Source organism: Semicossyphus pulcher, unplaced genomic scaffold (assembly GCF_022749685.1).
Source record: "Semicossyphus pulcher isolate SPU_LCO1_2020_fin unplaced genomic scaffold, fSemPul1.0.p SCAF_17, whole genome shotgun sequence".
NCBI classification, from domain to species: Eukaryota; Metazoa; Chordata; class Actinopteri; order Labriformes; family Labridae; genus Semicossyphus; species Semicossyphus pulcher.
The window spans coordinates 27,630,582-27,656,599 of record NW_027211681.1 but is presented as its reverse complement, the minus strand read 5'-3'; the positions used below and the strand labels follow the sequence as shown (position 1 = coordinate 27,656,599).

The window sequence follows — 26,018 nt, the reverse complement described above, 5'->3', positions numbered from 1 at the left end:
AACCAGCTATTGTCAGCGGTGACACCTGCAGCGGAATCCGTGAACACGTCGGACAATTTAAGTTAGCAACCCCGGCTGGGGAGAAACATGTCGCCCGGTAAGAGGGAAAAATACGGGAAGAAATAAAGTAAGTAAGTGAAAACGGAATCCCCCCCCCGCTCTCTGTCTCTCTGCAGCTGTCTCAACAGTTAGCACCGGCATCCCAGAACCGCCCCCCCCTTTATGCTAGCTCTCACCGCCCATCACACCCACACACAGAGCTTCTATGTGCCGTCATATCTTTATGTAGAAAACGCAACTATTCCTGGTGCAAACGTTAAACATGAAAAATGAACAGCACAGAAGAAAATCTGTTAAACTGATTCCTCCATCTCCTTTCCCGCCTTTCACAGACTCTGTAAAAGTCGGTTTAATAATCTAAACAATTCTATTTTCATTGAAATACATTTTTGCTCACTTGCAATTTATTAGGTTGTAACTTTTAGTCGCTGTCCATGTTGAGAGACTTAAGATGATTTTTTGACTCGCTTGGGAAATGGGAGCATCCCTGAAGCAGGGTCAGAGCTCCCAACACTTCCTGCTCACCTCGTATCCCTGGTGTCTTCATCTCAGCATTAACAGATTTTCCTTTGCATCTATGTGGTCGCTTAAAGTCATCAATCTGCTCTTTGTTAAATTCTTGCAACTCATTAAAATCCAGATAAAACTGCACAAACACTGCTTGAGATTTTTATCCCGGGAACATTAACTTCACAGACTTCATAACGCCAAACGCTTCAGGCTTTCAGGAGGCCTCAATCAATATTGTGTAACAGACAATTAACCGAGTCTTTTTGGAGTCTAACTGTTAAATGCCAAAGTTGTGGAAAGTGACGCTTTGATCCTGTATTTTAAATCTCTTTACACTCACCAGGTTTTTGATCCACTCAGCTTCCCGTACGTCTCCGTGTTGTGACCGTCGCGCTGCAGCCTGCAAACATTTAAAACTTCTGTTGTTTTCAGCCCAAAAAAAACCCTCACATGTCCACATGGTTTCAGTTGATAATTCTTCATATTAAAACAGTTTTTATTAATTTATTCTCTATTAAAATAAAATCAGGAGAAAATCAGAACACAGCAGAAGAAGCAAAATAAACAATAGATTATGGAATGTACTTCACTAAAGGAAATAAAAGCTCCAGCTGGTCCAACATGGGGGCTTTATTTCAACCACAGTCAAATAAAGCACCGCTTTTATATATTCATATATATATAAAGATATTTATATATATATTTATATAGTTTTCATATACACCTTCAGGCAATGACTAGAGAGGATTCTTTACAGAATCAAGTTTCTTGTGGTTCTCTTAATTTACAGGTAAACTTAGTTTCTGGATAATTAAACCACAGAAGAAGTCAAGGCAACTTTTCTTTTGCCTCGTTCATAAAGTACAAAACTGGCACAGAGGACGACCATTTTTATACACAGTAAAAATGCAATAAAATTAAATTACATACAGAGGAGACAAAAGTTCTGTAAACCTTTCCCCGTTACAGCAAATAAAATCACTTTCAAAACAAATTCAAATCAGTATAAAACACACGAAAACAAACAAAACTTTTTTTTGCCCTTTGAAAAAAATGTGCTATAGCTTCGTACGACTTTTTCTGGTTTCTTCTTTAAATCGTCGAACGTGGGGGTCGGCTGTGCGCAGAGTCGGAGTTTATAGAGCGAGAACGACACGGCGGAGCCACTGAAGCTGGAAAAACCGACCGACTGAACATCAGCAGAAGGCAACGAACAGCAGCACACAAACAGCAGAAGAAGAAGAAAGCGGGACTCGGACTCCAAAGAGGAGAGAAACAAAAAGAAGGAAAAGAAACGTTTGTTAAAGATCTCATGGCGGCTGTGAGTTGATGATGTCACGAAGAGGGCGGGCCTTTAACGGACAGTTTAGTAACTATGGCGATGGTGGCTTCCACCGTCCTGTACAGCATGTCCAGCATGTCAGGTGGGGGGCCGGTGCTGGGGAACACCTGTGAGGAAGGGGCGTGGCTGCTGCAGCCCTCTGGCCCCTCCCCCACCAAGCCAAGGGCTGATGGGAAAGCAGCGTCCTCTGAGAGGGGCGGGGCTGTCTTAGAGCCCGCCTCCTTCTCCTCCTTCACTTCCTCTGATGGGGCAGACATCGCCTCCCCCCTCCTCCCCTCCCGCTGCTCCGCCTCCTCCTCGTCACCTGCCGCCACGTGTCTCTGCGGCTCAGGCTCCTCCCCCTGCGCGAACCCCTCCCCCGCCTCCTGCAGCAGGGAGGAGGAGGAGGAGAACGAGGAGGAGGAGGATGAAGAGGCCTCCATCTTCTCCTCTTTAGGAGAGGAGTCCAAGTTCCCAGAGGAGGTGGGGGCGGGGTCAGGAGTGGGCGGGTCCTGCTCGGTGCCAGGGTCGATGAGAGAGGAGGAGTCTCGGGTCTCTGTGTCGGAGGTGCTGGCGGGCGTCAGCGCCTCCTGGTGGTCGGGTTTCGGGTCACTGCAGGGTGGGAGAGCTGAGGAGGAGGATGAGGAGGTGGAGGCCACGCAGAGCGGCGCCGCTGCATCACCGGCTCTGTCGTCATCGCTGCTCACCCTCCGCCGCTTCACCGGAGTCGCTCCTTCATCCTCAGCTGACACACAAGACGCAGAACACGTTAAAAGATGCTGAAAGGTCGACTTTCCTCTAACTTCCAAAAACTGTAAACATCTGTCTGTATATGCATCTATACTTTCTGTGTGTGTGTGTGTGTGTGTGTGTGTGTGTGTGCGTGTGTGCGCGTGTGCGCGTGTGTGTGTGTGTGTGTGGTACCTTTGGCCTTGTGGTCCTTGGCCTCGAGCTCCAGAGCGCTGCGCTGCTGGACGCAAACACGACAGCGAGCCAGCAGCTCCTGCAGGGCGGGGCAGAGGGCGGAGTCAACGACCGCAGGAGGCTGAACGGAGAGGAGGAGCACCAGAGCCCTCAGGTCCTGAGAGACAGAGAGAGAGAGAGAGAGAGAGAGAGAGAGAGAGAGAGAGAGAGGGGGAGAGAGAGGTGGAGAAGAAAGAGAGAGGAATTGGGGAGAGAGAAGGATAGAGGGAGAGAGAAAGAGAAGAAAGAGGGAGGGGCATTGAGAGGAAGAGGTAGAGAAAGATGGAGGAAGCAGGAAAGAGAAGGGCGGCAGTGAGAGGGAGAGAGAGGGAGAGTAAGAGAGAGTGGGGGGAGGTGGCAAGAGAGAAGGGGAGAGGGAGGGAGAGACAGAGGGAGACAGAGAGAGACAGAGAGAGAGAAGGAGGGAGAGAGAGAGGTGGAGAAGGGGAAGAAGAAAGAGAGAGGAAGAGTGAATGGGAGAAGAAGGATGAGGGAGTGAGAGAGAAAAAGAGAAATAAAGAGAAGAAAGAGAGGGAGGACAAAAGAGAGGAAGGGGGGAGGAAGAGGGAGAGAGGAAAGAAGCATTGGGAGAAGGAGGGAAGGATGGGGAGAAATAGAGAGGCAGCAAGAGGGAGAGGAAGTGAAATGGAGAGAGAGAGAAAAAGAGAGAGTGGGGAAGGGAGAGAGAGAATGGGGAGAGGAAGAGAAACACACACCCTTAGTTTAGTACCCTTAGTAACAAGTGCTGTGTGTGTGTGTGTGTGTGTGTGTGTGTGCGTGCGTGCGTGCGTGCGTGCGTGCGCGTGTGTGTGTTCTCACAGCGTTCAGCAGGCCGCTGGTCTTGCTCAGCTCCGCTCGGTGAGCTGCCAGCTCGGGCTGCAGGCTGCTCTGTTCACTCAGCAGGTTCGTCACCAGAACACCAATCAGGTTGGAGCAGCTGGGACCGGACAGCACCTGCACCTACACACACACAGACATAGTCACCTATTACGTAAACAATAAGTGTTTCGGGCACCTGTTCACAGCAGTATATAAATAAAAGAAGGCGGCGTCTAAAGAACAGACGCTCCTGTGCAGGTGTGTTGTACCTTGTGCAGGAAGCAGGTGAGGAAGGAGTAGGCCACGTTGTTGTTGAGAAACGTCCTCTCGTCCATCAGGATGCACTTGATGTACTCGCTGAAGGCCGGATCCTCACACAGCAGCTTCACACACGTCTTAGCCAGAACAGACTGAAAGAGCAGCGACAACACAAACAAGCGCATCAACACGGAGCTTCCTGCAGCGTCGGTGTGTCTCCACGTGTCACCGAAGGAGTTTGACGTACCTGTGACTGACAGAGCTCCGTCCACAGTTTGGGGAAGAGAGCGAGGTGAAGAGGAAGTCCTTCATACGCGATCAACACACCTGACAGAGACAATATGTTTAACACAGGTTTTTGTGAGCGGCGGGATTTACAGACACACACAGATCTCACGTACTCAGTTTGACGAGCGTGTCGGTGAATTTCTCGCAGTTGATGGCGACGCGACACAGCAGGTGGATGAACTGGTGGTAGGACAGGAAGTAATCCAGCAGCATCCGGTCGTACACGTCGTCTTTCCCCTGAGAGAGAGAGAGAGAGAGAGAGGTTACTACTCGCCAGCCTGTGTGTGGGGCGTCAGATTATATTTCATGTCAGATCATGTGACAGAGCACAGTCTGTATATAAAGATGGCCGACATGACAGCTCTCTTAAAGTGAAGCCAAACCCTCTCTATTTTTCTCACAAGTTTTAATTAGTTATTTGATGCTATAAAAAGGGGGTGTGGCCTCATGATTGACAGCTCTGTGGACAAATGGGGCTCCTGCAGCGTTCTGTTCCCGAGTAGCAGAGTAGAGGAGGAACGGCGAGAGGAGACATAACTAACACTAACACTACAGTCATTGAACTTTCCATCAGCGTGAATATCTGCTTCAGACCGACACAAGAAGCTGTTCTGCTGCGGACTGAGCCCACCTGAGGGCTCCAACACGCCAAGGACACCTGAGGGCTCCAACACGCCAAGGACACCTGAGGGCTCCAACACGCCAAGGACACCTGAGGGCTCCGACACGCCAAGGACACCTGAGGGCTCCAACACGCCAAGGACACCTGAGGGCTCCAACACGCCAAGGACACAAGGTAAAGGTGTGTGTGGAGGAGAGGAAGGGGCGGGACGTCGATACTGCGATCTCTACTGCACACACTCTGGATACAGATGAGCGAGATGGCAGCGCCCGCTCCGGGGGGGTTTAGGCTTCACTTGTGTGTCAGGGAGGAGGTGGAGACGTGTCGGCCATCTTTATTAACAGTCATTGGCTGTGTTCGAAATCAGATCCTGCATACTGCATTCGCCGGTGGTCTGTAGCACGGAGCTGTTCAAATGTATTTTGCAGTAAACAGCTGGACAAACGCAAACCGCTGCTTCTGTAGCTACAGCGCCCCCTGCTGCTTTTTAAGAATGCTGCTGCTGTCCATCTTTTCAACTGCCGCTGTGACGTTCCAGCGCTTTGCATTGTGGGATACAGTAGACAAGCAGACCGGTCCGATGCGTACTGGAGATTTCTCAGAATCAGTACATTTTTGGCTTACTGCATTTAGAGCACATCAGGACGTACTGCTAGTAGAGTATGGCATGTCAAACACAGCGATTGTGACAGGTGACGTGACAGGTAAACATACCTTGCTGCTCTCCACCATGGAGGGCAGCAGACACATGTTGAGCTCCGGTCTCGGGGGCCGGATGTTGTTCTTTGCTCCCATCAGTTTGATGTTCTCTCTGCAGGGCAGGTACGGGCCGAACGACACTGTGGACACAAACACACGGTGAGTCAGACTGACCGAATACTCACAGATTTTGATGAAATATTAAAGAGGTTTCATGTAAACTGTGAGCCTTAAATCTTGCCAGCGTAAGTTGCACCTCTATAATAAAACAGAAAAGGAAACAGGATGACGAGGAGGACGGCGAGACTCACTGGGGATGTTGCTGTGGTGGTAGGTGCAGTGGTTGTGCTGCAGGAAGGGGACCAGAGTGTGCAGGAAGTCGTGTGGACTCAGCAGAACGAGTTCCTTCAGCACGTCTGCAGGAACCAGAACACAGAACATTACAGCACAGCTGGAGGAAGAAGTCACATCCTCTACTGGAGTTAAAGTTACTCAATCAGTCACTGTGATAAAAGTAATAAAACATAAAGTGCATCATGTCTGTAAGCTCATGTCTGACCCAGGCAGGCGTTGCGCAGCTCAGGCGGGCTGTAGGAGTTGAGGAGCGTGAGCAGCTTGTGGGCGAAGTCGATCCTCTCCTGCCACTGGATCAGAGCCTGCTTCACATCTGTTTGGTGAACACAGAGACACGTCTGCTCAGGACAAACCTCTACACACGACAGCAGTCTATCACTAATCCTCTCACGTTTAAACTGTGTAACAGTTGTGGCGCTCTGACCTTTGCGCTGCAGGTACGGCCGGGTGGCTTTGAGGACGGACAGGAAGATGGAGAGCAGCTCCACCAGGTCTCCGGTGACGTGACACGCCGTGGCCTCGTGGTACATCATGTGCAGAGTGTTGAAGGACTGCAGAGACAGACGGACACGGTTCACGCTTATGTTCACGGATCAGAAACCGCGCAGAGCTGTGAAGAGCTTCCTCTCACTTATTAGAAATATCAAGCCGATCAGAAAACATTTCACTCCAACATTTGCTCCTTTTTTTGTCTCAAATAAAGACCAGCTCTTGATCTCAAACACACCTCAGTCATGAGGATGAGTCCTCTGTTGAAGACCACCAGCAGTCGGTCCTCGTCGTTCTCCAGCAGAACCCTGAAGGCACTGAGAGGAGCAACAGAAGCAGGCGTTAGAATTCAGATTATAGAAACAACATGTGAACGTCTCAGCACACAATTCTTATTCTGGGGAGGAAGATTTATACGTCGATACCGATATATGAGGCTCATGTTTTTTTAAACCTAACTGCAGAGAACATCGAGTCTCCCTGTAGTGGAGTTGATATCATGCCTGCTCTTATTGTAGTGGCCTAAAGCTGCCACACTACAGACATCGTGCACCCTTCTTCACACTTGACGGAAGAGGCGTTGTACAAAAGGTCACATGTCTGATCACTCACGTTTCTGAGCGCACCTGAATGCAGCATCCCCCCGAAACATGGCAGTGAGGGAGACATGCCCGGACTTGTTTACTGCACCTGCTACGGAGACATCACTGATCGCAGACGGACTCTTTATGGTGTGTGTGGCCATGAATATGTGAGTTAGTTTAGCTCTGATGTTTATGTTTCTCTCTGTTAGCGTCGGCTTTGGATGCGAGTGTATTTTCAGCGTGTTTGATGTTAAGTCGGTAAAATGACGAGAGTGTGAGCTAACTGTGAGCTAGTTAAGAGCTGTGAAAGTTGTTTAACTTTTGTTCATCGGCTCGAGTTTCTGAGACTGTTTAGTCTTTATTTGTGTATTGTTGATAACTTTGTGCAGGCAGTGCGCTCACACTCGAGCAGAGTTAATGTCGCAGCATTACGGCAAGCTTTTTAGGGAATCATCGAGCATTTAGGAAGAATTAAAACGTTTTATCGGCGGAAAATATCGGCAGAAAAATGACGTACCGATGCCGATAATGTCGTGCATCTCTAATTAAAGCCACGTGTGTGTGTGTGTGTGTGTGTGTGTGTGCGTGCGCGCGCGCTGACCTGATGAGCGTGGTCCAGCAGGAGCGGCCGTCCAGGCAGCGCAGGTAGCAGCTGATGGTGGTTTTCTTGAACTGTTTGACGTCCTCCAGCTCTTCTTCTCTCATGTCGGCTCGCTGAGCCACAAACAGCTGCATCAGGTTGAACAGCTCCTCCACCGCCTGCAGGGGGCAGCACACGCACACAATCACCCTGCTGAATCACAACTTCATTGCTGTCATTAGGACCTCACTGACAATACGGATGGAGATTAGTGTGTGCCTTTTCATCTTTAAAGCTTCTTGGTGAACTTCCTGTCTACGTCTACCTGGCCAAACCCCCTCCGGTACTCTGACACCTGCAAAAAAGCTTTGCCTTGAATCTCTTCCTCCCTATCAGGCAGCAAGATGGCACATCTTCAGGGGTTTGTACCGACATTAATCTGAACTTGAAAGATAAGAACAGCGCACAGTATTTCAGCTGAATTCATATTGGACAGTTTAAAGCTTAAACCCTGTGAGCTTTGAAATAATCTCATGTGCATCACCAAGAATTAAATATCCAAACGACCGCTCAGGAAACCAAACGATACAAAATGCCAGAAACTGATGGCCACATGATTCCTGTGCTGTAACTGATCCGTCTCAGTCTGTCGTCTCACCCCGGGGTACTGGCTGGCGTGCGGCGTCAGGTTCTTGAAGGCCCACTGGATGTTCTGGTGCGAGGCGAGCTGGCGGGTGAAGGCGGGCGACTGCTCGCAGCACATGCGCAGGATGCCGTAGTAGGCGGGCAGCATGCCGCGGTTGAACAGCACCACCTCCTGGTCGTCGTGGTCGGCCAGGATGTAGTTGAAGGCGATGTTCTTGGTCACCACGGGGTTCTGCACCACCAGCCGCACGTTCTCCGGACAGTCCACGCACATGTTGTACCAGAAGGACAGCAGAGCCTGCTTGTTGTGGTTGGTGGCGATGGCCGGCTCCGACAGTTTGGGCTGAAGAGAGAGAAGAACACCGTGAGTGAAGCTCCAGAGAGACACTGAGGCGGAGCTGCAACCAACAGTCAGCAAAGCAAACACAAAGGAAATAAGAAGACGTAAAATCACAGGACGCTTTGCAGGTTGTAAAATAATAACTTGTGTACCTGGAAGAGGTTCCAGAGGTCCATGAAGTACCCGGAGAACATGAGCTTCTCCGTCTTGGAGATGAGGCAGTACGTCATGAAGCTGAAGTACTGCACCAGCTTGGTGGTGCCGTGAACGCTGGCGTCCACGTAGAGCTTGGCGCGTCCCAGCAGCCCCAGCAGCAGGTTGTACACCTGGTGGAGGACGACGGTGGTGTCGGGGGACAGCGGCAGCTCGCGGGTCGGCAGGTGGAGGGAGCGCGTGGAGCGGAACATCTGACGGAAGGAGTTGCTGGGGATGAGGGAGACGAGGAGGTACGCCGCCGCTGGAGGAGGAGAAACAGGATGTTAGGTTAGCTGATGTTCCATTTCAGAATACCTCAGAGTGCATTGTGGGTAATATACCACAGCCATTCACCACTGGAAACATCAAAGCTCTGGCTGACTCACATGACTGGCTCACGTTTGGTACAGACACTTGTGCAGAGTTAAACACACTGAGGCTCATCCCCACACACGACGCACCAGCCGTATTTACAGGTATTAACTCCTGGGAAGGTTAGCTTTACCTGCTCAAAGCTACGTCTGGTAAAAACGGTTGGAGCTCTTACATGTGCGGACTCGGGGGTAGTTGTGGGCCAGCAGGAAGCGCTCCACCCAGTTCTCCATGTTCTGCAGCACCCAGCTGTGAGCCAGTTTGTTCCTGGGCGTCTGAACAGCCAGCCAGTCCAGACACTGAGACGGGTTGTACTCGATCACCTGACAGGAGGAACAGAGAGGTTTATGAAGGCACGCGGTAAACGGCTAAGTGATCAAAAGAGATCTAAAACGTTAAAATGTCAGAACAGTAAGTTCGATGTGTGTCAGTGTTTTACCTCCCAGATCCTCTGCAGGATGTAGGAGGCGAAGGAGGGCATCCCCGGCGGTCCGCCTGCAAACTCCATCAACATCGTCAGCAGCTTGAAGAAAGGATTGGCAGCCTGATGGAGAGAGAGGAAAGTAAGACTGTAGATTAGAGCTGCTTCTGATCACACGACAGTCGGCCTTTAAAGAACTCTTACAGTCACAAGTTAAGAAACAGTTTGAGGTTTAGAGTGCTTGTGATGTCCCAGAGCAGCTAATTAAAAACAATTCACTCCTACAGAGACGTGCCACATCTGGGAAATCTAAATCTAAAAACATCAGCACAGAGATCTGCCGGTTTTGTTCGGCTGTGTTGTGTTTTGGTTGGTTGAATTCAGCAGGTTCGAGCAGGAAGTCTCCTCTCTGTGCGGCTCACCTCAGGAGTCAGCTTTGCGATGGAGGTGAAGAGCATCGACACGATCTGTGAGGAAGATAAATACAGTCAATACCAGAGAAAGTATTTGAACTGCTGCTGCACAAACTGCACAAAGACTCTTCGTCTTAATGTTTATGACAGAAACCGAAGCCTCAAACTCAAAATCCAACTGAAAAAAACCACAAACTAACTCCTGCACCTCCGTACAATATACGTACATGTTCGGCCAGGCGGTTGTTGTAGCGACACAGGCTGAAGATGAGGTTGCAGGTCTGCCTGATGTTGATGCCGTCTCTGATGTGCTGGAACAGGAAGGGGAAGCCTTTCCCTCCGGTCAGCGCCGCCATGTCGCTCTGCGACAGAGTCAGATGTCTGGAGAGCAGAAAGAGGAAGAACAAGATGAATCCTGAAGCTTTAAACTTCTGCATTAATGACAGAAACACTGTTAACACGGTGCCTCTGCCTCAAGTGAAGGAGCTCAAGTATCGCGGGGTTGGATCGTGAGACTGACAGACGGGTCGGTGCAGCGTCAGCGGTAATGCGGGCGTTGTACCAGAGTGTCGTGGTGAAGAGGGAGCTGAGCCTGAAGGCAAAGCTTTCGATTTGACAGTCAGTCTACGATCCAACCCTCACCTGTGGTCACGAGCTTTGGGTAGAGACCGAAAGAATAAGGGCGCAGATACAAGCGGCCGAAATGAGTTGTCTGGGCTCAGCCTCAGCGACAGGGTAAGGAGCTCAGACATCCCTGTGGAGGTTTTCCGGGCACGTCCAACTGGGAGGAGACCCCGGGACAGACCCAGAGCTCGCTGGAGGGATTAGATATCCTGTCTTATATATCCCCCAGGAGGAGCTGGAAACGTTGCTCGGGAGAGGGACACCTGGGTCACCTTGCTGAGCCTGCTGCCACGGCGACCCGACCCCCGGATAAGGGGATGGACGGATGGACACTGTTTACATCATATCTGAGTTCTGTATTCGTACCTCTCTGAGCGAGACTGCTCCACCAGCAGAGCGATGAGGGCGATCATCTTCTCCAGAGCTGCAGGACGATATTTCTCCTCCGCCAGAGACAAGATGTCCTCCTCCTCGTCCTCCTCCTCTCCCTCCTCCTCCGACAGCACCTCCACCTGAGGCTGAGGGACAACAATCAGTGTTTACTCTTCTATAATCACACGATGAACACGTCATCTACCAGTGAATGTCATTCATCTACGAGAGGGCGAAAGGCTCATTCATCAGATCCAACAGGAAATACATAACACTACAAAATAGTACTTAAAGATAAAAACGTACATTCTCGGGGCCTTTGGTTCCCATGTAGAAATGCACCATGATGGAAATGGCTTGTAGTGACAACAAGAACTGACTCTGCAGACACAAAGCAGACGATTGTTTCACATAAGAAGAATAAAGTTATACATACACATTTGGAATAATTTCATCCTGTTTTAAATTAAATTAAAGGTGCAGGAGTTCAGACCGACCTCCTCCTCTCCCATCTTGGCGAACTCGTAGAGGAAGGCGAAGTACTCGGTCAGGTGTTTGCTGTGGGGCTTGACTCCGTGCTCCATGATGGACAGGAGGGTCTTCACGAAGCGGGTGACGCAGGACCGACTGCCGATGTCCTCCACAGGACCGTCCATGTCGTCAGAGCTGAAACAAGAGAGGGATCCTGTTATCTGTGAACCAGCCTGCAGTTTCGAACCTTTGTCGACTGTGCCTGAGGTGTGTGTGTGTGTGTGTGTGTGTGTGTGTGTGTGTGTGTGTGTGTGTGTGTGTGTGTGTGCGCGTGCTTGTGTTTGTGTAAGGGATGTGGAGCCATAAATCTTTCTCAGAGTGCACAGTGACAGAGACACCGAGCGACACACAGCTCCTGTTAAGATCTCTGTAGCCTTCTGATATCACAGACACAACACTGAGTGTTTGTGCTGCACGTCTCTGATGGCAGTTCGACTGGAGCACATTCATCAGTCGGTTTTATGGATTACTTTTGCTTCTCTGGGTGAAAAAGTACCAACATTTCTGCATTAAGTTCCTTAGAAGGTGCTTTTAAACAGGGTGAATGTACAGTCATGCAGAACTTTAAATAAATCCATCAATAGTTTCGACAGCAGGAACCAGGGTCTAAGTTTAGCTTCGGGTCAGCTGATTACCCCCTGAAAAGTCCCTGCTCGAGGGGTGGTACTTTCCAAAGGTCCGGGAACCTTCAGAGCTGATCGTTTCTGATTGGTCGAGTACTCGCAGTGTTTAAAAGACTGCAGCTGCAAAGCTCACTGTTATCCTCGTGCTGAAATTGTTTACCACCGTGTTTGAGATGGAGTCAGAGAAGAAGGCCTACGTCAGATGGTCAGACGATGAGGTGCAGGTCGTGCTCAGCATTTATGCGGAAGAAGGCATTCAGCGGGAATTGGAAACGGCGTCCCGCAACGAAAAAGTGTACGCCAAGATATGCGTACGGTTATCAGACATCGTCCGCAACGCTAAACAAGTCAGAGAGAAGCCGAAGAAGCTGAAGCAGGACTACAACAAAACAAAAGGACCACAACCGCAGCAGCTCAGCCCGGAGGACATCCATCATGTCTGATCGGGGGAGTATTTCTTTAAATATTGAAAACATGTGAACGATCCGAAGGTCAAAAAGGATTTCTGTTACTTTAGAATGCACAACATTTTGGAGTCTAAATATAAGATTTTGATTTTCTTCAGGAATAGTAGAGAAATACTTTACACATCTGTTTCAACGGACAGGTGCGAAGGAGAGGAAACAAAAACAACAAATGCACGTTAATTCCCGCACACTGGCTTGCAATGAGTCGGTCATCAGACAAACAGTTCGCAACGCTGAAAGCCAATAATTGTCTTTTTTAGCGAGCAGGAGATTAAGTGCATCTTCAGGAACAGTAAAACATTCAACAGGTGTGACATACCCGTCCTCCATGCCGGGCTGCAGGTAGAGGTGAGCGTGAACGGGACGCAGCCTCTGGATGACATGAATACACAACCTCTGGAACATCTGAAGGCAGAGACAGAACTGAGTCAAGCGTGGGTTTGAATGTTTGTGACATGAGACGATACAGAGATAGACCTTTTAGTTACAGAGGAAGATGATTGTTCTAACCACAAACAGACGTTACATCGCTCTCTGCACACACACCAGACTCCATTCATAAAAACACTGATTTTACCTCACAGGACACAGGAGCTGCTGGTCTATTTCTGCCTTGATCGTTTAGTTCGAGTGTATATGTTGTGTTTTAACTGGTAACAGTACACAATAACAGAATAAAAAAAACACACACATACTAACTGATTGAGGTAGAAGAAGACAAAACACTCCTGTGTTCGGTGAGGTAAAATTGCCAGTTTTGTCAATGAAGTCTGGTGTCATTGAGAGAGTGATTAGTGTTGACTTTTGTGATTTAAATGGTTAGCTGCCATCAAACACACAATGCACACTTAATCTAAAGGCAGAACTCAAGGAAGCTTTGTATCAGAACTGCTGTGATCTGGAGCTAGAATTAGTGTTTTTGTCAGTGGAGTCTGGTTGCTCTGAGGTTTCCATTGAACAGCTGTTTCTCCGTTGCAGCCATTCAGGCCTGTTTGAAGGCTGCCAGCTGAAATAATCAAACTATATTTACCTGTTAGTCATTTAAACCCAGTAAAATATAAAACAAGGATAAAAGGAACATGACATGAAGCCGTATGGAAACACAGAATAACTCACTTGTCTGACGATCTGATTGGGGCACTTTATGAGGATCTGCATCGGCCACCAGTTGTCATCAGCCATCCGATCCAAAAACCACTGAAAGAGAGCAAAACAATTTAACAAAGCGCTTCTACTCTGCAGCCAGGTGTCCCCAGAACAACAAACACCTGCAGCCCTCAGGTTAAATATCTGTTAAAGCTGTGGGCACACCTCGCACGCCGCCTGGCTGTTGTTGAACTGTTTGGTCAGGAGTTCAATCCACTGCAGCATGGTGGGCTGGAGGAGACACAGACAGAAGCACCAGTTAGCTTGTCTCCTTCAGACTTCCGGGACTTATACATATTAATGTCCTGCAATAATCTGAGCGAGCGTCACCTTCTCCTTAGAGTGAATGAAAGTCTCGAGGACGAACGATGTGCTGAGCTGCAAAAACAAAACGAGAACGTGAATTAGCTCTTAAATTTCAGACTTGTTGATAGTTCTTTAATCACCATAACCATGTTTCACTATCAAATTACATTTAAAGCTCGTGGTGTAAATTAAAACTGACATTAAAAGGTAAAGAAGCTCGATGTTTCTCACCTTAGCGGTCATGAGAGAGACCGCTTTAGGGTCCGGTAGTGTGCTGGGGATGCTGCTGCAGAGCTGCCACATGAAACTGAAACAAGGTGATAAAAAATATAAACAATCATGGAAAGGTGAGTTTTTATTATAAAGACAGACAAAGACTGATTCTGTTGAAATGTCCAAGGAACAGATTTGATTCCTACCCAAAGTAAGTGTGTTCAAATATATTTTTATCCTGGAGAAACTGCATGTTGTCGTGCCAGATCCACTGAAAGAGACACAGACGTGAACATTTAACGTGAATAATAAATGGGTTTCATGTTTTAAACTGAAAGGAGAAAACCCTCAGTACCTCGAGCAGATCAGGAGACACGTCAAAGTTAAAATCCTTCCCGTTCTCCTCCTCCAGCTCCACCCTCTTATAGAAGAGCATGTAGGCACTGTGTGTCTGCAAGTACAATCAATACATTACTAACCGTCTGAACCACATGTGCTGATTGGATACATATTGTAGAAAGGAGCCTTAAAATCATCTTCACCTTCTCAAAAGAGAAATCCATGAACTTGTCTGTGACGGAGTCGTACGTTTTCGTCTGAAAGAAGAACTCACGTCAGTAAAGTCTAAAGTAACTGATGAATTCATGTTTTTTGTTCTGGCTGCAGCTCGTACCGTCATTTCTCCACCGAAGCACTCAGAGGCCAGCTGGGCCGAGTCGAAGGGCTTCACCTCGGCGTCATTGAACAGGTACCTGCAAAGAAGTGTTGATTTTAGATGTGCAGGTTTAAACAAACCAAATTTAAAAATCGTAAAAGCTCATGTATTTCTTAAAGGGGAAATCCAGACATCTTTAATATCTAATTTTCATATCTGTAAGTCCAGATGATTTCCAAAAAACGTTTTGAACGTCTCCAGTAGATGTGTTCATCCTGCAGCAGTGAAACAGGCTGCAACATAATCCTTGATGGGTCAAAGGTCGACCACTAATAGTTCTTGTTGTTGTGTTCTGTGAGGTAAAATCAGTGTTTTTCTGAATGGAGTCTGGTGTGTCTGCAGAGAGCGATGTAACGTCTGTGTGTGGTTAAAACAATCATCTTCCTCTGTAACAAAAAGGTCTATCTCTGTAGGGATCCTTTCTGTCATGTTGTCACACACTTAGAAGAACAATCTGAGCCTGTCAGTGGAAACAACAAGAACTTTGATCAGGCACATTTGCCCCCAAGGATGACCTTGCAGACATTACAGCCCGTTTCATAGCTGCCGACTGAAGCAATCTACTCGAGCAATTTAATACACACCACAATTGTAATAACAATCATTTCCACATTAAAATGATTCTGCTCTCACCACTTGTTGTTCTTGTAGGCGTGAGGGTTGACGATGTCTCTGATGAAGCTGTAGTAATGGCCGCCGTCTGCTGTGCCCGTGTGAACTGTGACGCCGATCAGGTCGTACTCGTAGCTCTCTGTGACTTTTGCCTCCCCCTCTTCCCGAAAACCTGCAGCACAGAAACTCATTCAAAACCGAGACTTTTCCAGCAACCGTTTGCTCTCTTGATTATTTTTGTCCTTCGGTGTATTTGGTGTTTTGTGACGTGTGGACGAACCCTCTTTGTGCTCTCCTTTGCCCATGAGGAAGTCCTCGGTGTAGGGCGTCATGTCGAGGCGCAGGGGGAAGGAGAAGTGCGTGTTGACCTTCTCCTTCATCATCGTCACCATGTTGAAGGTGTATCTCATGGTGTTGAAGCTCAGGATCCGAGGCAGCTTTTTGAAACAGGCTCTGTGGGCGGAGAGCGACAGTGTGATGGAGGTATTTTACATGATACTTTAACTACACAGCTCTGTGTGTTTGTATGTAGTCTGACCTCTTCTCTGCGCGGACCTTCTTGCCACACTGGGAGCAGGTGTACATGTTGTCGCCCTCCAGAGTGTCTTTGATGGTGACCTCATCCAGAGATTCCTGAATAAGATAGATCGATCGTTTATTGATCTTCAGGGAAATTCAGGAATGAAACAGGTTGGCTAAATATACCAGTGGAGGAAGAAGTACTGCAGTTAACACCGTACTTTACTTAACGTATGCACTTGTAATGAAGTTCAAGTAAAACAAGTAAAAGCATTCATAGAGCAGTAAAATGTGTCTGTACATTTTACTCCTGCAAAGTTTGAGGTCGAGCAACTTGAGCTACTTCATCTTAAAGAAAAACATCCCCATGATCAGCTTTGTGACGGTGCATTTCAAAGCTAATCCAAGAGGGAGGTAAACTGTTTCTGTAGTTTAAGGAGAGGAGAATTTTCTCAACCATTAAAGGGACACTTCAGTTCGTCACAAACATTCAAAAATCAAACATTTAAATTTGTTAAGTTGCAACAAAAGGCTACAAATACCTCCAAACTGTACTCCAGTAAGTGTACTGCGACTTCAGCGATATCACACTCGAGGTCGTGATGTTGCTTAATATCATCACGTGAGTCGGTCGTCGGCACGAGGGCAAGGTAAAGATATCCAGTACATCATCACGACCTCGAGTGTGATATCGCTTTTAGACAACAGTTAAACAAGCAGCACACAGAGGTCAACGGGAACAATCAGTGACAGATTCTTTTTTGCTCCACACCTTAACTGAAACTGGACTCTTGTTGCCGAGCAACCCAAACATCCTCCCGCACTCTGCGTCTACAGGTGACCACAGACCAGCTGTTTTTATCACGTACATTCATCTGTTTGTTTTTATTTATCATCAACCAGTGAGATGAGAGTCTGCTGAGTGATTCAGAGGCACCAGCTTGATCAATGCAGACATGAACGGTCTGCCGTGATGTTCATTTACAGTAATCAGAACACCTGGCTGAGTGAAAAGTCCCAGTGATGATGTTTTCTGCATCACCACTCATGGAGTGCCTCTTATCCAATCAGATTGCTTGGTCTGAACTAACTGTTTAAAAATCCATCCGTGTTTCGTGTACTCACGTAGATGTTCTTCATATCGGCCACTTGACACCTGACGGTGTAAAACTCCTCCGCAGTCTGACTGACGTGGTCACAGTCCTGCAGCAACGACAGAGCAGAGCGTCTTACTTTGCATCTTTATCAACGATAACAACATTTTAAAATAAAATGTATCATTAATTAAAAATAAATTACAATGATGTTGGAAACACTTTAAATAGAAACCTGCAATAGAAACGGTTCACCTGTGGCTACACTGGTATTATGTTGTATTATGTGTAAAGGCTTCAAAGGTCAAAGGTTATTTCAGACAATAAACCATCATTTGATTTAAATTTTTGAGGCATATTGATTTGCAAAAAGAGAGGTGTTATTATTGGTATTTCTGCTCATGGTGATGTCATTTGTTGTCGCATCTTAAATGCCTTACTCACCTAAAATCTGTACACCGTAAACGTTACATACGTTTGGTAAAATATGCTCAAGCTGCATGGTTTTTATTTAACATCAATTTAATCACATGATTTCTTTGTATGTAAATAAACAGAAGGTGTTAAATCTGAATAAATACCAAAGTTAAGCTTTGAGATTTTCTGAGCTTAAAGGATTTTATAGCTGAGATCAAAATAAGCAGATAATTACTGAATCTTAAATTCAGCTCCTCAAACTCACCAGAGAGACCACGTTGTTGGTGATGACGCCTCCAAACAGAGTCTTCACCGTGTTTTTCTGTGAGAAAAGACAAAAAAGAAACAAATGAGTTCACTTAACTCACATTTCTGTTCAAGTGAAAACAGACGTAGAACTCTGAAGCATATATTCATTTAAAGATCAGAGCCTTAATGACTGACTGCTGCTATAACCAGGATCTCTTGTTTTTACTTTTACAAACTGTTGAATTTAATTTTAAATCTTTGGTGGAGACACTGAGTGAAAGGTCTGAACAGCGTTGTGTTTACCAGCTCCTGGGACATCTCCTCGATCTTGGTGATGAGGTCTGTGAAGAACTCCGTCATGTCCTTCTGCTCCCCCGTGTTCAGGGGCTGTTTGTCCATGGTGTAGGTTTTGCAGAAGGGTCGGGGGTTGTACGCTTTCCTCTCACTCTCCTACAAACACAACAGCATCAGACAGACAACTCTGAACAAATGCCCGACAGAGAAACAAGATTCTGCACGTTACAGAAGGAAGCTAAATCAAATAGCAGAACTCACCATGAGGTACGTGAACATCTTCTGCAGCTCCAGCAGTGTGGTCTTGTGTTTGATATCCTCAGCATACTGTGAAAACACACTGGATTATAATCTCAACTCTTTGCTGAATGTAAACTCTGTTTCCTGTCTGTCTCTCAGGTTCTGACCTTGGCAGTGAAGACGGCCTGTCGGGCCTCGGGGATCATGTAGAGCTGCTGGATGGTGGAGGCCAGGTAACAGGTGGCTCCCAGGTTAGTCAGACCCACGAAGCGGCACTCGGCCCGGACGTCGTCGTGAGGCCAGTAGTCCCACTTGTACGGGGCGTGAGAGGCTGGAGGGAGAACGTCAGAGAGGGACCACTTAGTGTTAATGATGGGGGGCTTTTCTGATGTACCTGGTGACACTACACCTGTAAGTATTGATCTATGATATTACCACTGCAGCTCTGTGGATGTGGAGTTACAGACGTGCAATTAAAAATATATAAGAAAAGTAATGTGGAATAAAAAGGAAAATCAAACTTAATAAAATAATAAATAATAATAAAAAATGTGGAACTATAAATAAATAATAGATTTATAGGTTTGGAAATATACAAAAAATATAATTTACAAAATCATTTATTTTAATTTCACATTAAAGGACATTTTTACATTTTTGCACATAAATGACATTTTTTAAATTAGTTTTGTTATTAAATTTTATATAAAATTAACATATTTATAATTCTTTGTCCACTATTAAACTATTTTTATAACAGTTATTTTTAAATAAATAAAAATGCTTATAAATGCACTTTTAAATTTAACTATTTGACTTTATATTGCCACATTTTTTATTCAATCATTTCTCTTTACATCTCAACATGTTTTTCTTTCTTTTATTAATAGATATATTTGTTTGTATAGAACTCACATGACTCCACATGTGGGACTTTTTAGCTATCTTCAGCTCATTGTGGTTTTAAAGCACATTTACTGTCGAGACTGTCCCAGTGTGTCCTGCATTAATCCCAGCAGAGGGACCATGAACTGCAGACATTCACTGGTTTCACTGTAGCAAAGCTCAAATTGAGTCAGATCATCGTCCCGGAGGACTTCTGACACAGAGTGTAGCTTGCAGAGTTTAGTGTTGTGTTACGATGGTCGTGTAAATAGTGAAGGTTAGCCAACATGTTCTCTGTGAGTCCTGACAGTTCTTGTCTTTCAGCTCGTTTTGCAGTAACGCCCCCTAGTGGTCAAAGATCACTTTTATCTTCAGATTTAGATTTGAATGAACAGTCAGTGAACATTATGAAGCCTTTTTTCTATACTTTGAATTCCATAAGGTTTTGGTTTTTGGATGAACTGCCACAAGTTCAGCCACAACATTATGACCACCTGCCTAATATTGTATAGGCCCCTTTTTCCACCAAAACAGCCCTGACCCGTAGAGGCATGGACTCCTCTAGCCCTGTGAAGGTGTGCCGAGCACATCCCACAGACGCTCCATTAGACCTGGGGAATCTGGAGGCCAAGTCAACACCTTGAACTCAAACCATTCCTGAACCATGTCTGCAGTGTGGCAGGGCGCATCATCCTGCTGAGAGAGGCCCCTGCCATTAGGGAATACTGTTTCCATGAAGGGGTGTTCTTGGTCTGCACCAATGTTCAGGTAGGTGGTACATGTCAAAGTAACGTCCACATGAACGGCAGGGCCTGAGGTTTCCCAGCAGAACGTTGCCCAAAGCATCACACTGCCTCCGGCTCGCCTTCTTCCCAGAGTGCATCAATGTGAGCCTGTTTTCCTTCCTCGGACCACTTTTGGTCGGTACTGACCTCTGCAGAGCGGGAACACCTCACAAGAGCTGCAGGTTTGGAGATGCTCGGACCCAGTCGGAGCCATCACAAGTTGGCTCATCCTTACGCTTGACCATTTTTCCTGCTTCCAACACGTCAACTTTAAGGACAGAATGTTCACCTGCTGCCTAACAATCCCACCCGCTGACAGGTGCCATTGTAACGACATAATCAATGTGTTTCCCCTCACCTGTCAGTGGTCATAATGTTATGGCTGATGAGCTTTAGTCTCAACTTGTTGTCGTCTGATGAACCAAACCAAGTGATTTTTTTCTAAAGCAGTTAAATCCTCACCCTGCATGTGCTGTGACATGACCCAGTTGTGGAGCAGCCGGTAGTTCTCCACCGATCCCTTCACCGTCTCCACCAGCAGGTCGTAGGCGGCGGCCCGGGCGGCGTGGGACTTGCATTTGGGCTGAGCGCGGTCGGCCAGGCTGGGGAGGAGGAAGAGGAGGTTGTGGACGTCCCGCAGGAACTCCTGACCCTCGCGGGAGAACTTGAAGGGAGGTTTGTGTTTGAGGACGCTGGTGGCGAGACGCAGGAGGCCGGTCAGCCCGTCGTCCTCGATCATCCCGTCCTGCTGGTCCAGGATCTCACGGCTGCAGGAGAGAGGTTTAGAAAAGTTGGCAATAGTCCTTCACCCATCTGTTTTCCCTGCACCTCGTGATCTCATAATTCAAAAGTATTCAGTATCAGGCTGTGTGTGACATTGTGACCGTCTGACCTCCTGATGCAGTCGGCGAGGTGCCGGGCGAGAGCGTCCAGGTCCAGCAGGGTGGTCTGCATCGAGCCGGCCAGCGACAGAGAGGGAGAGACCTTCTGTGAGTTCAAACAGACCAATACTAGCAACAGCTCAATAAAACATCACAGCAACGCTGCAAACTGTTCAATAAGGAGTACAGATCAATGTGGTGATCAGTTCTGTGGTGCGAGGTTCCCACCTGGCTGGCGTCTTTAACGTGGATGTTGTCGATGAGTTTACAGAGCAGCCAGAAGTACTCCTTACAGCCCGTCCTCAACAGAGGCTCCTCTTCATAGTCCTCCACCTGGAAATACACCAGTTACTGTTAAACTTGCACATCTCCATTCAGTAGCATCCTTATAGATTTAAGCTAATTATTAGCATCAGTCAGAGATTAATAAAGATGTTTTATCTGCAGCTGCTGAAGATCTTTGCAAGGAAATTCTATAAGTTCTTGTTTCCACTGACAGGCTCAGATTGTTGTTCTCAGTGTCTGTAACTAAAAGGTCCGTCTCTGCAGGGATCCTTTCTGTAATGTTGTCAGAGAGATGCAGAAACGGCCGTTTCATCGCTCTCTTCAAAGCCACCAGACTCCACTGACAGAAACAGTAATTCTACCTTGCAGGATATACAGGAGCTGCCGGTCTACCGCTGCCTCGACTGGTTAGTTTGTTTGTGTTATCGTGCGACTCTGGTGTTAGCTAGGACCCAACACAATATTTGTGTAACACACAACAGCACAAACCAACTAACTGATGGAGGCAGCGGAAGACAAACAACTCCTGTGTTCTGTGAGGTAAAATGGCTGTTTTTGTCAATGGAGTCTGGTGGCTTTCAAGAGAGCAAAGTAACGTCCGTTCCTGGGGTCCATCTCTGCAGGGATCCTTTCTGTAATGTTGTCACACACTGAGAATAACAATCTGGAGTTTTCTCTAGTAGCACTAAGGAGCAGCGTTTTTATAAGTGGGTCCCAATCCAGCATAAAAATGAGCTTTACACGCGGGGAAACGTTTTTAACAGCAATATAATAGCAGCAGTATTCCACTGATCGACAGGTGGAGGTAATGCACCAACAAACGCAGCAGTTTACCAACAAGGACAGGGAAGTGGATTCAAACACAACATCTGTGTGTCCCAGGCTCTCCTGCATGACTCCCAGCAGAGGGACAATGTCGCTCAGGAACAAACTGGTTTACTGTAGCAAAGCTCAAATTGAGTCAGATCATCGTCCCTGAGGACTTCTGACACAGAGTGTAGCTTGCACATGAGTTTCCTGTATATGAGTATTTTCTATGGGGCTCAGTTTGAGTGTGTGTGTGTGTGTGTGTGTGTGTGAGAGAGAGAGAGAGAGAGAGAGAGAGACCCACCCTCAGTGGTTTGAGAGCCTGAGCGTCAGGCAGGAACTTGAGGAGCGTGGAGGCGGCGAGCAGCAGGAAGGATCTGTTGATGGACTCCCCTCCCTCCAAACCCGACAGAGAGAGCTTGTAGAGACCGTTACACGCCTCGTGTCTCACCGCCGGCTGAAATCAACAAATACACAACATGTCAGACAACTAATTAATCGTGTTTACTAGCCTCCTATGACAGATAGTTTTTGTTCTGAACTGTGTGTCCTAAACCGCAGCTGTTGCTCGTTTTAGTTTTAGAGATTTGTCTCGCTCTTCCTGTGACTGAAACTCTGGCTCCTGACTGTGCTCTTCTTCTGTGGTGCACGCAGCAGTTAAGATCACAGATTGTGCTTTACTTCGTTAGGAGGATGAACCACACAGCTGCAAACCTGAGGCCTCTCAACATGACGCTTGCATGCAACTCAGGTGCCTCCTAGTCCTAATATCAATGCCATATTTCTGATCTGTGTGAGGAAGTTGTGGCTAAGGACGTAGAGCAGAAGCTCCAAAGAATGGGAGCTCAAACTCAAGCTCAGCCGGCTGTACTGAACCCTAACTGCTCCTGAAGGCTGCTATCGATTTGATACAGAAACTTCACGTCGGTGTTGTGCTCGCCTGCAGTGCCTGATCTTTCCCCCCCCATCAACTTAATGCATCTTATTGACACTTAAAGTCATTAGTACTTTACTGTGAACAGGATGAAGGCTGATTCTGTTTTAACCTGCGTCACAAATCTGTAAACAACTTTAACGATCAAATCTTTCTTTTACAACATCTTTAACACCATATCTTTATTTTATGTTTTGTCTGCTCTTTGTGAAGCTCTCTTTCAAGATTCATTGTTGATTTTGTCAGTCACAGGGCTGCAAAGTGGTGCAGTGGTTAGAAGGTTCCCGGTTTGAATCCCGGTTCAGACGTAGCGGGCCTTTCTGTGTGGAGTCTGCATGTTCTCCCCGTGCATGCTCCGGCTTCCTCCCACAGTCCAAACACATGCTCGTTAGGTTCACTGGTGACTCTAAAATTGTCTGTAGGTGTGAGCGTGAGCCTGAAAGGTTGTCGGTCTCTGTGTGTCAGCCCTGTGATTGACAGGTGAAGTGTACAGGTGTAAGCCGGCCTCTCGCCCAATGACAGCCTGGCATCGCCAGCTGTTAACAGAGGAAAATGTGGATAGATGTAAATGTAGACTGATATATTTAATCGGGGCTTTTTATTGAGCATCAATCGTGTAATTTTCGCTTTTAGTCCAGAAAAAGACCTAAAGTGTAAATAAACCTGGGTCACAGTTACGGCCTGGAGCTTTTGGTTACTTTCACCACACTGCGGTTCTGCCTCAGCGCCGTGACGAAGCGCCGCTGTTACGCTGCCTTTGCCATTTCACAATGGACCTAACATCACCAATGTAGAGCCGCCCCAGTGTGTGTTTTCACAGCGCTCCGGCGTTGTGGAAGCAAAAGCTGCGCGAGGTGAGAACAAACAGCGCATGCTTCAAACACACACACACGGCGCTGTCCCGCCCTGCCTGCTCTGATGTTTACACTGACACCGTCTCGCCTCTGTGTCTTCCTCTGATGCCGGCTCAGAGGAGGAACGACTTCGCCCCACCATTCAGCCTCCGTGCGTTTTACATAGATGACGGGGCGTAATCATCCCGCGCTGAACTAGCAGTGTTAAAAGGCTGTTGTTAACGTGTGTGGGACCTGTGGACCGGCTCACCTCAGGCACCAGCAGGGTGAGTTTCTTCAGCCAGTCGTGGAGGTGGTCGCTGTCGGCCAGACTGGACTTCACTGTGGAGGAGCAGTGAGCCCAGCTCACCAGCAGCCACATGGAGTAGTGAGTGACTACAGACAGAAGAAACATCGGCGTCATGTCACTGCCAAACATTAGAGCTTACACTGTCCTCAGTTTCTGCATCAGGTCTACGTTTAGTGATTTGTTCGGTGTGGAATGGAAAGCTTCTCACCTTCATGACGAGACCTGTGGTCAGACTGAGCCTTCAGAACTCTGTCAAAGGAAAGAGTGTGTAAATTATACCTGATATATTTAGTATTTAAATACCATGAGTTTATATTTCTTTGTATTCTGTCACCTGTGTGCGAGGTTGTCGTAGGTGTAGGCCACGTTGATCAGTCGTTGGATGAGGTTGGTGCCCTGTACGAGGCTGAGGAACACCTGCAAACCGACACACAGATCAGCAGATAATCGAACCACAGAGAGTTTAAGTTTAACCGCTGCTGCCTCCACAACAGTTACCTCAGTGAGCCGAGGGATGTGCAGGCCTTTCCCGTGCTCCACGGTGGACTTGCGGGATTTTCCTGGCCACGCCCTTTTCCTCTGGCTGTCAGCGAGGCCGGACCAGGAGAAGACGTCGTGGTAGGCGAGGTCCAGGTCTGCAGGGTCCACCGCAAACTGGCAGATCAACTTCAGCAGGCAGGCCAGGCAGTCCAGCAGCCACTGAGAGAGACAGAGAACTTAACGTTGCATGCTTCTGGATTCAGACAGAAAAATCAAGTCGTTCCTTTCCAAAATGTCAGGCTCATTTTAAGGGTCTGAATCTCTCTTACCACAGTCCAGGACTCCTGGTCTTTGGGCTCCAGGATGCCCGAGTTGAAGATCTCCAGGAGCAGCTGCAGACCTCCAGACGACACGAACTAGAGGAGAGAAAGGAAGAGACTGGCTCGAAACCATCACTGAAACTCTGTGTGTGTGTGTTGTGGTGCATCTTTAAGATGAGATATTTATGTCACAGAGGTGGTGATGTGCAGGGCTGTACCTTGCAGCTCCAGGTGTTCTTGCTGTTTTCTATCTGGTCCTCACTGGAGTCGTCAGAGTCTGGATACAGATCACTGTAGCTGCCCTGGAAACACACACACACACACACACACACAGAGTTCTCAGAAACAGCTTTTTGTTTATTTCTCTTACTTTAGTGCTGAGTCTGCCTTCACAAACTAAGGACAAAACCAGACTCTCTGTGTCTTTAAAATAACATGAATGTGTGTTTTCCTCACGGTGGACTCCCGATGGATGCGTCGGTTGGGTTTGCCCAGAGCCTCGATGATCTCCAGAGCGTACAGCAGCTTGTGCGGACTTTTAATCCTCAGCAGCTCCTTCCAGCACAGACCCTCCCCACTCTGCACGCACACACATACACACAAACAAGTTAGTGTCTGGATGGCCTCCTTGGGCTTCCCTCTTGTTACTGTGCTCTAATGACTCATGAAAGTTGTTTGGTTGGCGTGCGGACTGACCGTGTCGTCTGAGATGTTCTGGAAGGCCAGCAGCATCTTGGGACATGTAGGCAGCAGCATCAGAAGCTCCCAAACCCGCCGAGACAGATTCTCTGCATGGAGGTGAAGCTCCTCACACCGCGCACTCTGCAACACAAACAAACATGTGATTCTACAGTTCACATAAAGCTCATGTCATCTTTTTAACTGTACTGCTACAGAAACGTGTCAGGGCTAAGTAAAAACGTTTTATTTATATTAGTTAGATTAATTAAGACTTTTCTGCTTTCTCAGAATAAAGTTGGAAACTGGAATTCGGGCAATTTATTTTTAGTTTTCTAAGAAATTTTCTTCGGTAAATAAAAAAGTCACAAATCTGAGATTAAAGTCAGAACTCTCTAACCAGATGATCAGAAGGAAAAACCAGAAAAATCAAAGTAAAAGAAATAAAAGGATTAAAATCAGATG

The 26,018-nt window shown here is 47.3% G+C and overlaps 1 protein-coding gene across 2 annotated transcripts in view; it reads right to left on the bottom strand.

The window, feature by feature from the left end:
* Positions 1–1,053: 1,053 nt before the first annotated feature.
* The window catches only part of usp34 (ubiquitin specific peptidase 34), a 60,999-nt gene continuing 36,034 nt past the window's right edge, over positions 1,054–26,018 (bottom strand). The window contains exons 29-78 of one of the 2 annotated variants that reach the window (XM_069665325.1): positions 25,572–25,697; positions 25,332–25,454; positions 25,094–25,177; positions 24,885–24,971; positions 24,574–24,774; positions 24,410–24,492; positions 24,284–24,324; positions 24,037–24,161; positions 22,303–22,455; positions 21,135–21,239; positions 20,918–21,012; positions 20,488–20,792; positions 18,523–18,686; positions 18,377–18,442; positions 18,125–18,271; positions 17,838–17,894; positions 17,187–17,264; positions 16,081–16,175; positions 15,823–15,995; positions 15,564–15,714; positions 14,889–14,967; positions 14,758–14,811; positions 14,571–14,666; positions 14,422–14,486; positions 14,234–14,309; positions 14,027–14,074; positions 13,862–13,927; positions 13,667–13,747; positions 12,870–12,955; positions 11,427–11,595; positions 11,236–11,310; positions 10,924–11,075; positions 10,161–10,314; positions 9,943–9,987; positions 9,539–9,643; positions 9,275–9,422; positions 8,685–8,989; positions 8,206–8,535; positions 7,569–7,726; positions 6,622–6,700; positions 6,319–6,445; positions 6,100–6,207; positions 5,852–5,956; positions 5,556–5,680; positions 4,333–4,456; positions 4,179–4,258; positions 3,943–4,083; positions 3,674–3,814; positions 2,816–2,972; positions 1,054–2,636 (exon numbers count right to left, since the gene is read on the bottom strand). In XM_069665325.1, coding sequence (XP_069521426.1) covers positions 1,906–2,636; positions 2,816–2,972; positions 3,674–3,814; positions 3,943–4,083; positions 4,179–4,258; positions 4,333–4,456; positions 5,556–5,680; positions 5,852–5,956; positions 6,100–6,207; positions 6,319–6,445; positions 6,622–6,700; positions 7,569–7,726; positions 8,206–8,535; positions 8,685–8,989; positions 9,275–9,422; positions 9,539–9,643; positions 9,943–9,987; positions 10,161–10,314; positions 10,924–11,075; positions 11,236–11,310; positions 11,427–11,595; positions 12,870–12,955; positions 13,667–13,747; positions 13,862–13,927; positions 14,027–14,074; positions 14,234–14,309; positions 14,422–14,486; positions 14,571–14,666; positions 14,758–14,811; positions 14,889–14,967; positions 15,564–15,714; positions 15,823–15,995; positions 16,081–16,175; positions 17,187–17,264; positions 17,838–17,894; positions 18,125–18,271; positions 18,377–18,442; positions 18,523–18,686; positions 20,488–20,792; positions 20,918–21,012; positions 21,135–21,239; positions 22,303–22,455; positions 24,037–24,161; positions 24,284–24,324; positions 24,410–24,492; positions 24,574–24,774; positions 24,885–24,971; positions 25,094–25,177; positions 25,332–25,454; positions 25,572–25,697 — 6,669 coding nt within the window. In that variant the 3' untranslated portion in view covers positions 1,054–1,905. The remainder of the gene's footprint in view (positions 2,637–2,815; positions 2,973–3,673; positions 3,815–3,942; positions 4,084–4,178; positions 4,259–4,332; positions 4,457–5,555; positions 5,681–5,851; positions 5,957–6,099; positions 6,208–6,318; positions 6,446–6,621; positions 6,701–7,568; positions 7,727–8,205; positions 8,536–8,684; positions 8,990–9,274; positions 9,423–9,538; positions 9,644–9,942; positions 9,988–10,160; positions 10,315–10,923; positions 11,076–11,235; positions 11,311–11,426; positions 11,596–12,869; positions 12,956–13,666; positions 13,748–13,861; positions 13,928–14,026; positions 14,075–14,233; positions 14,310–14,421; positions 14,487–14,570; positions 14,667–14,757; positions 14,812–14,888; positions 14,968–15,563; positions 15,715–15,822; positions 15,996–16,080; positions 16,176–17,186; positions 17,265–17,837; positions 17,895–18,124; positions 18,272–18,376; positions 18,443–18,522; positions 18,687–20,487; positions 20,793–20,917; positions 21,013–21,134; positions 21,240–22,302; positions 22,456–24,036; positions 24,162–24,283; positions 24,325–24,409; positions 24,493–24,573; positions 24,775–24,884; positions 24,972–25,093; positions 25,178–25,331; positions 25,455–25,571; positions 25,698–26,018) is intronic. The other variant, XM_069665326.1, reaches the window with a different exon arrangement.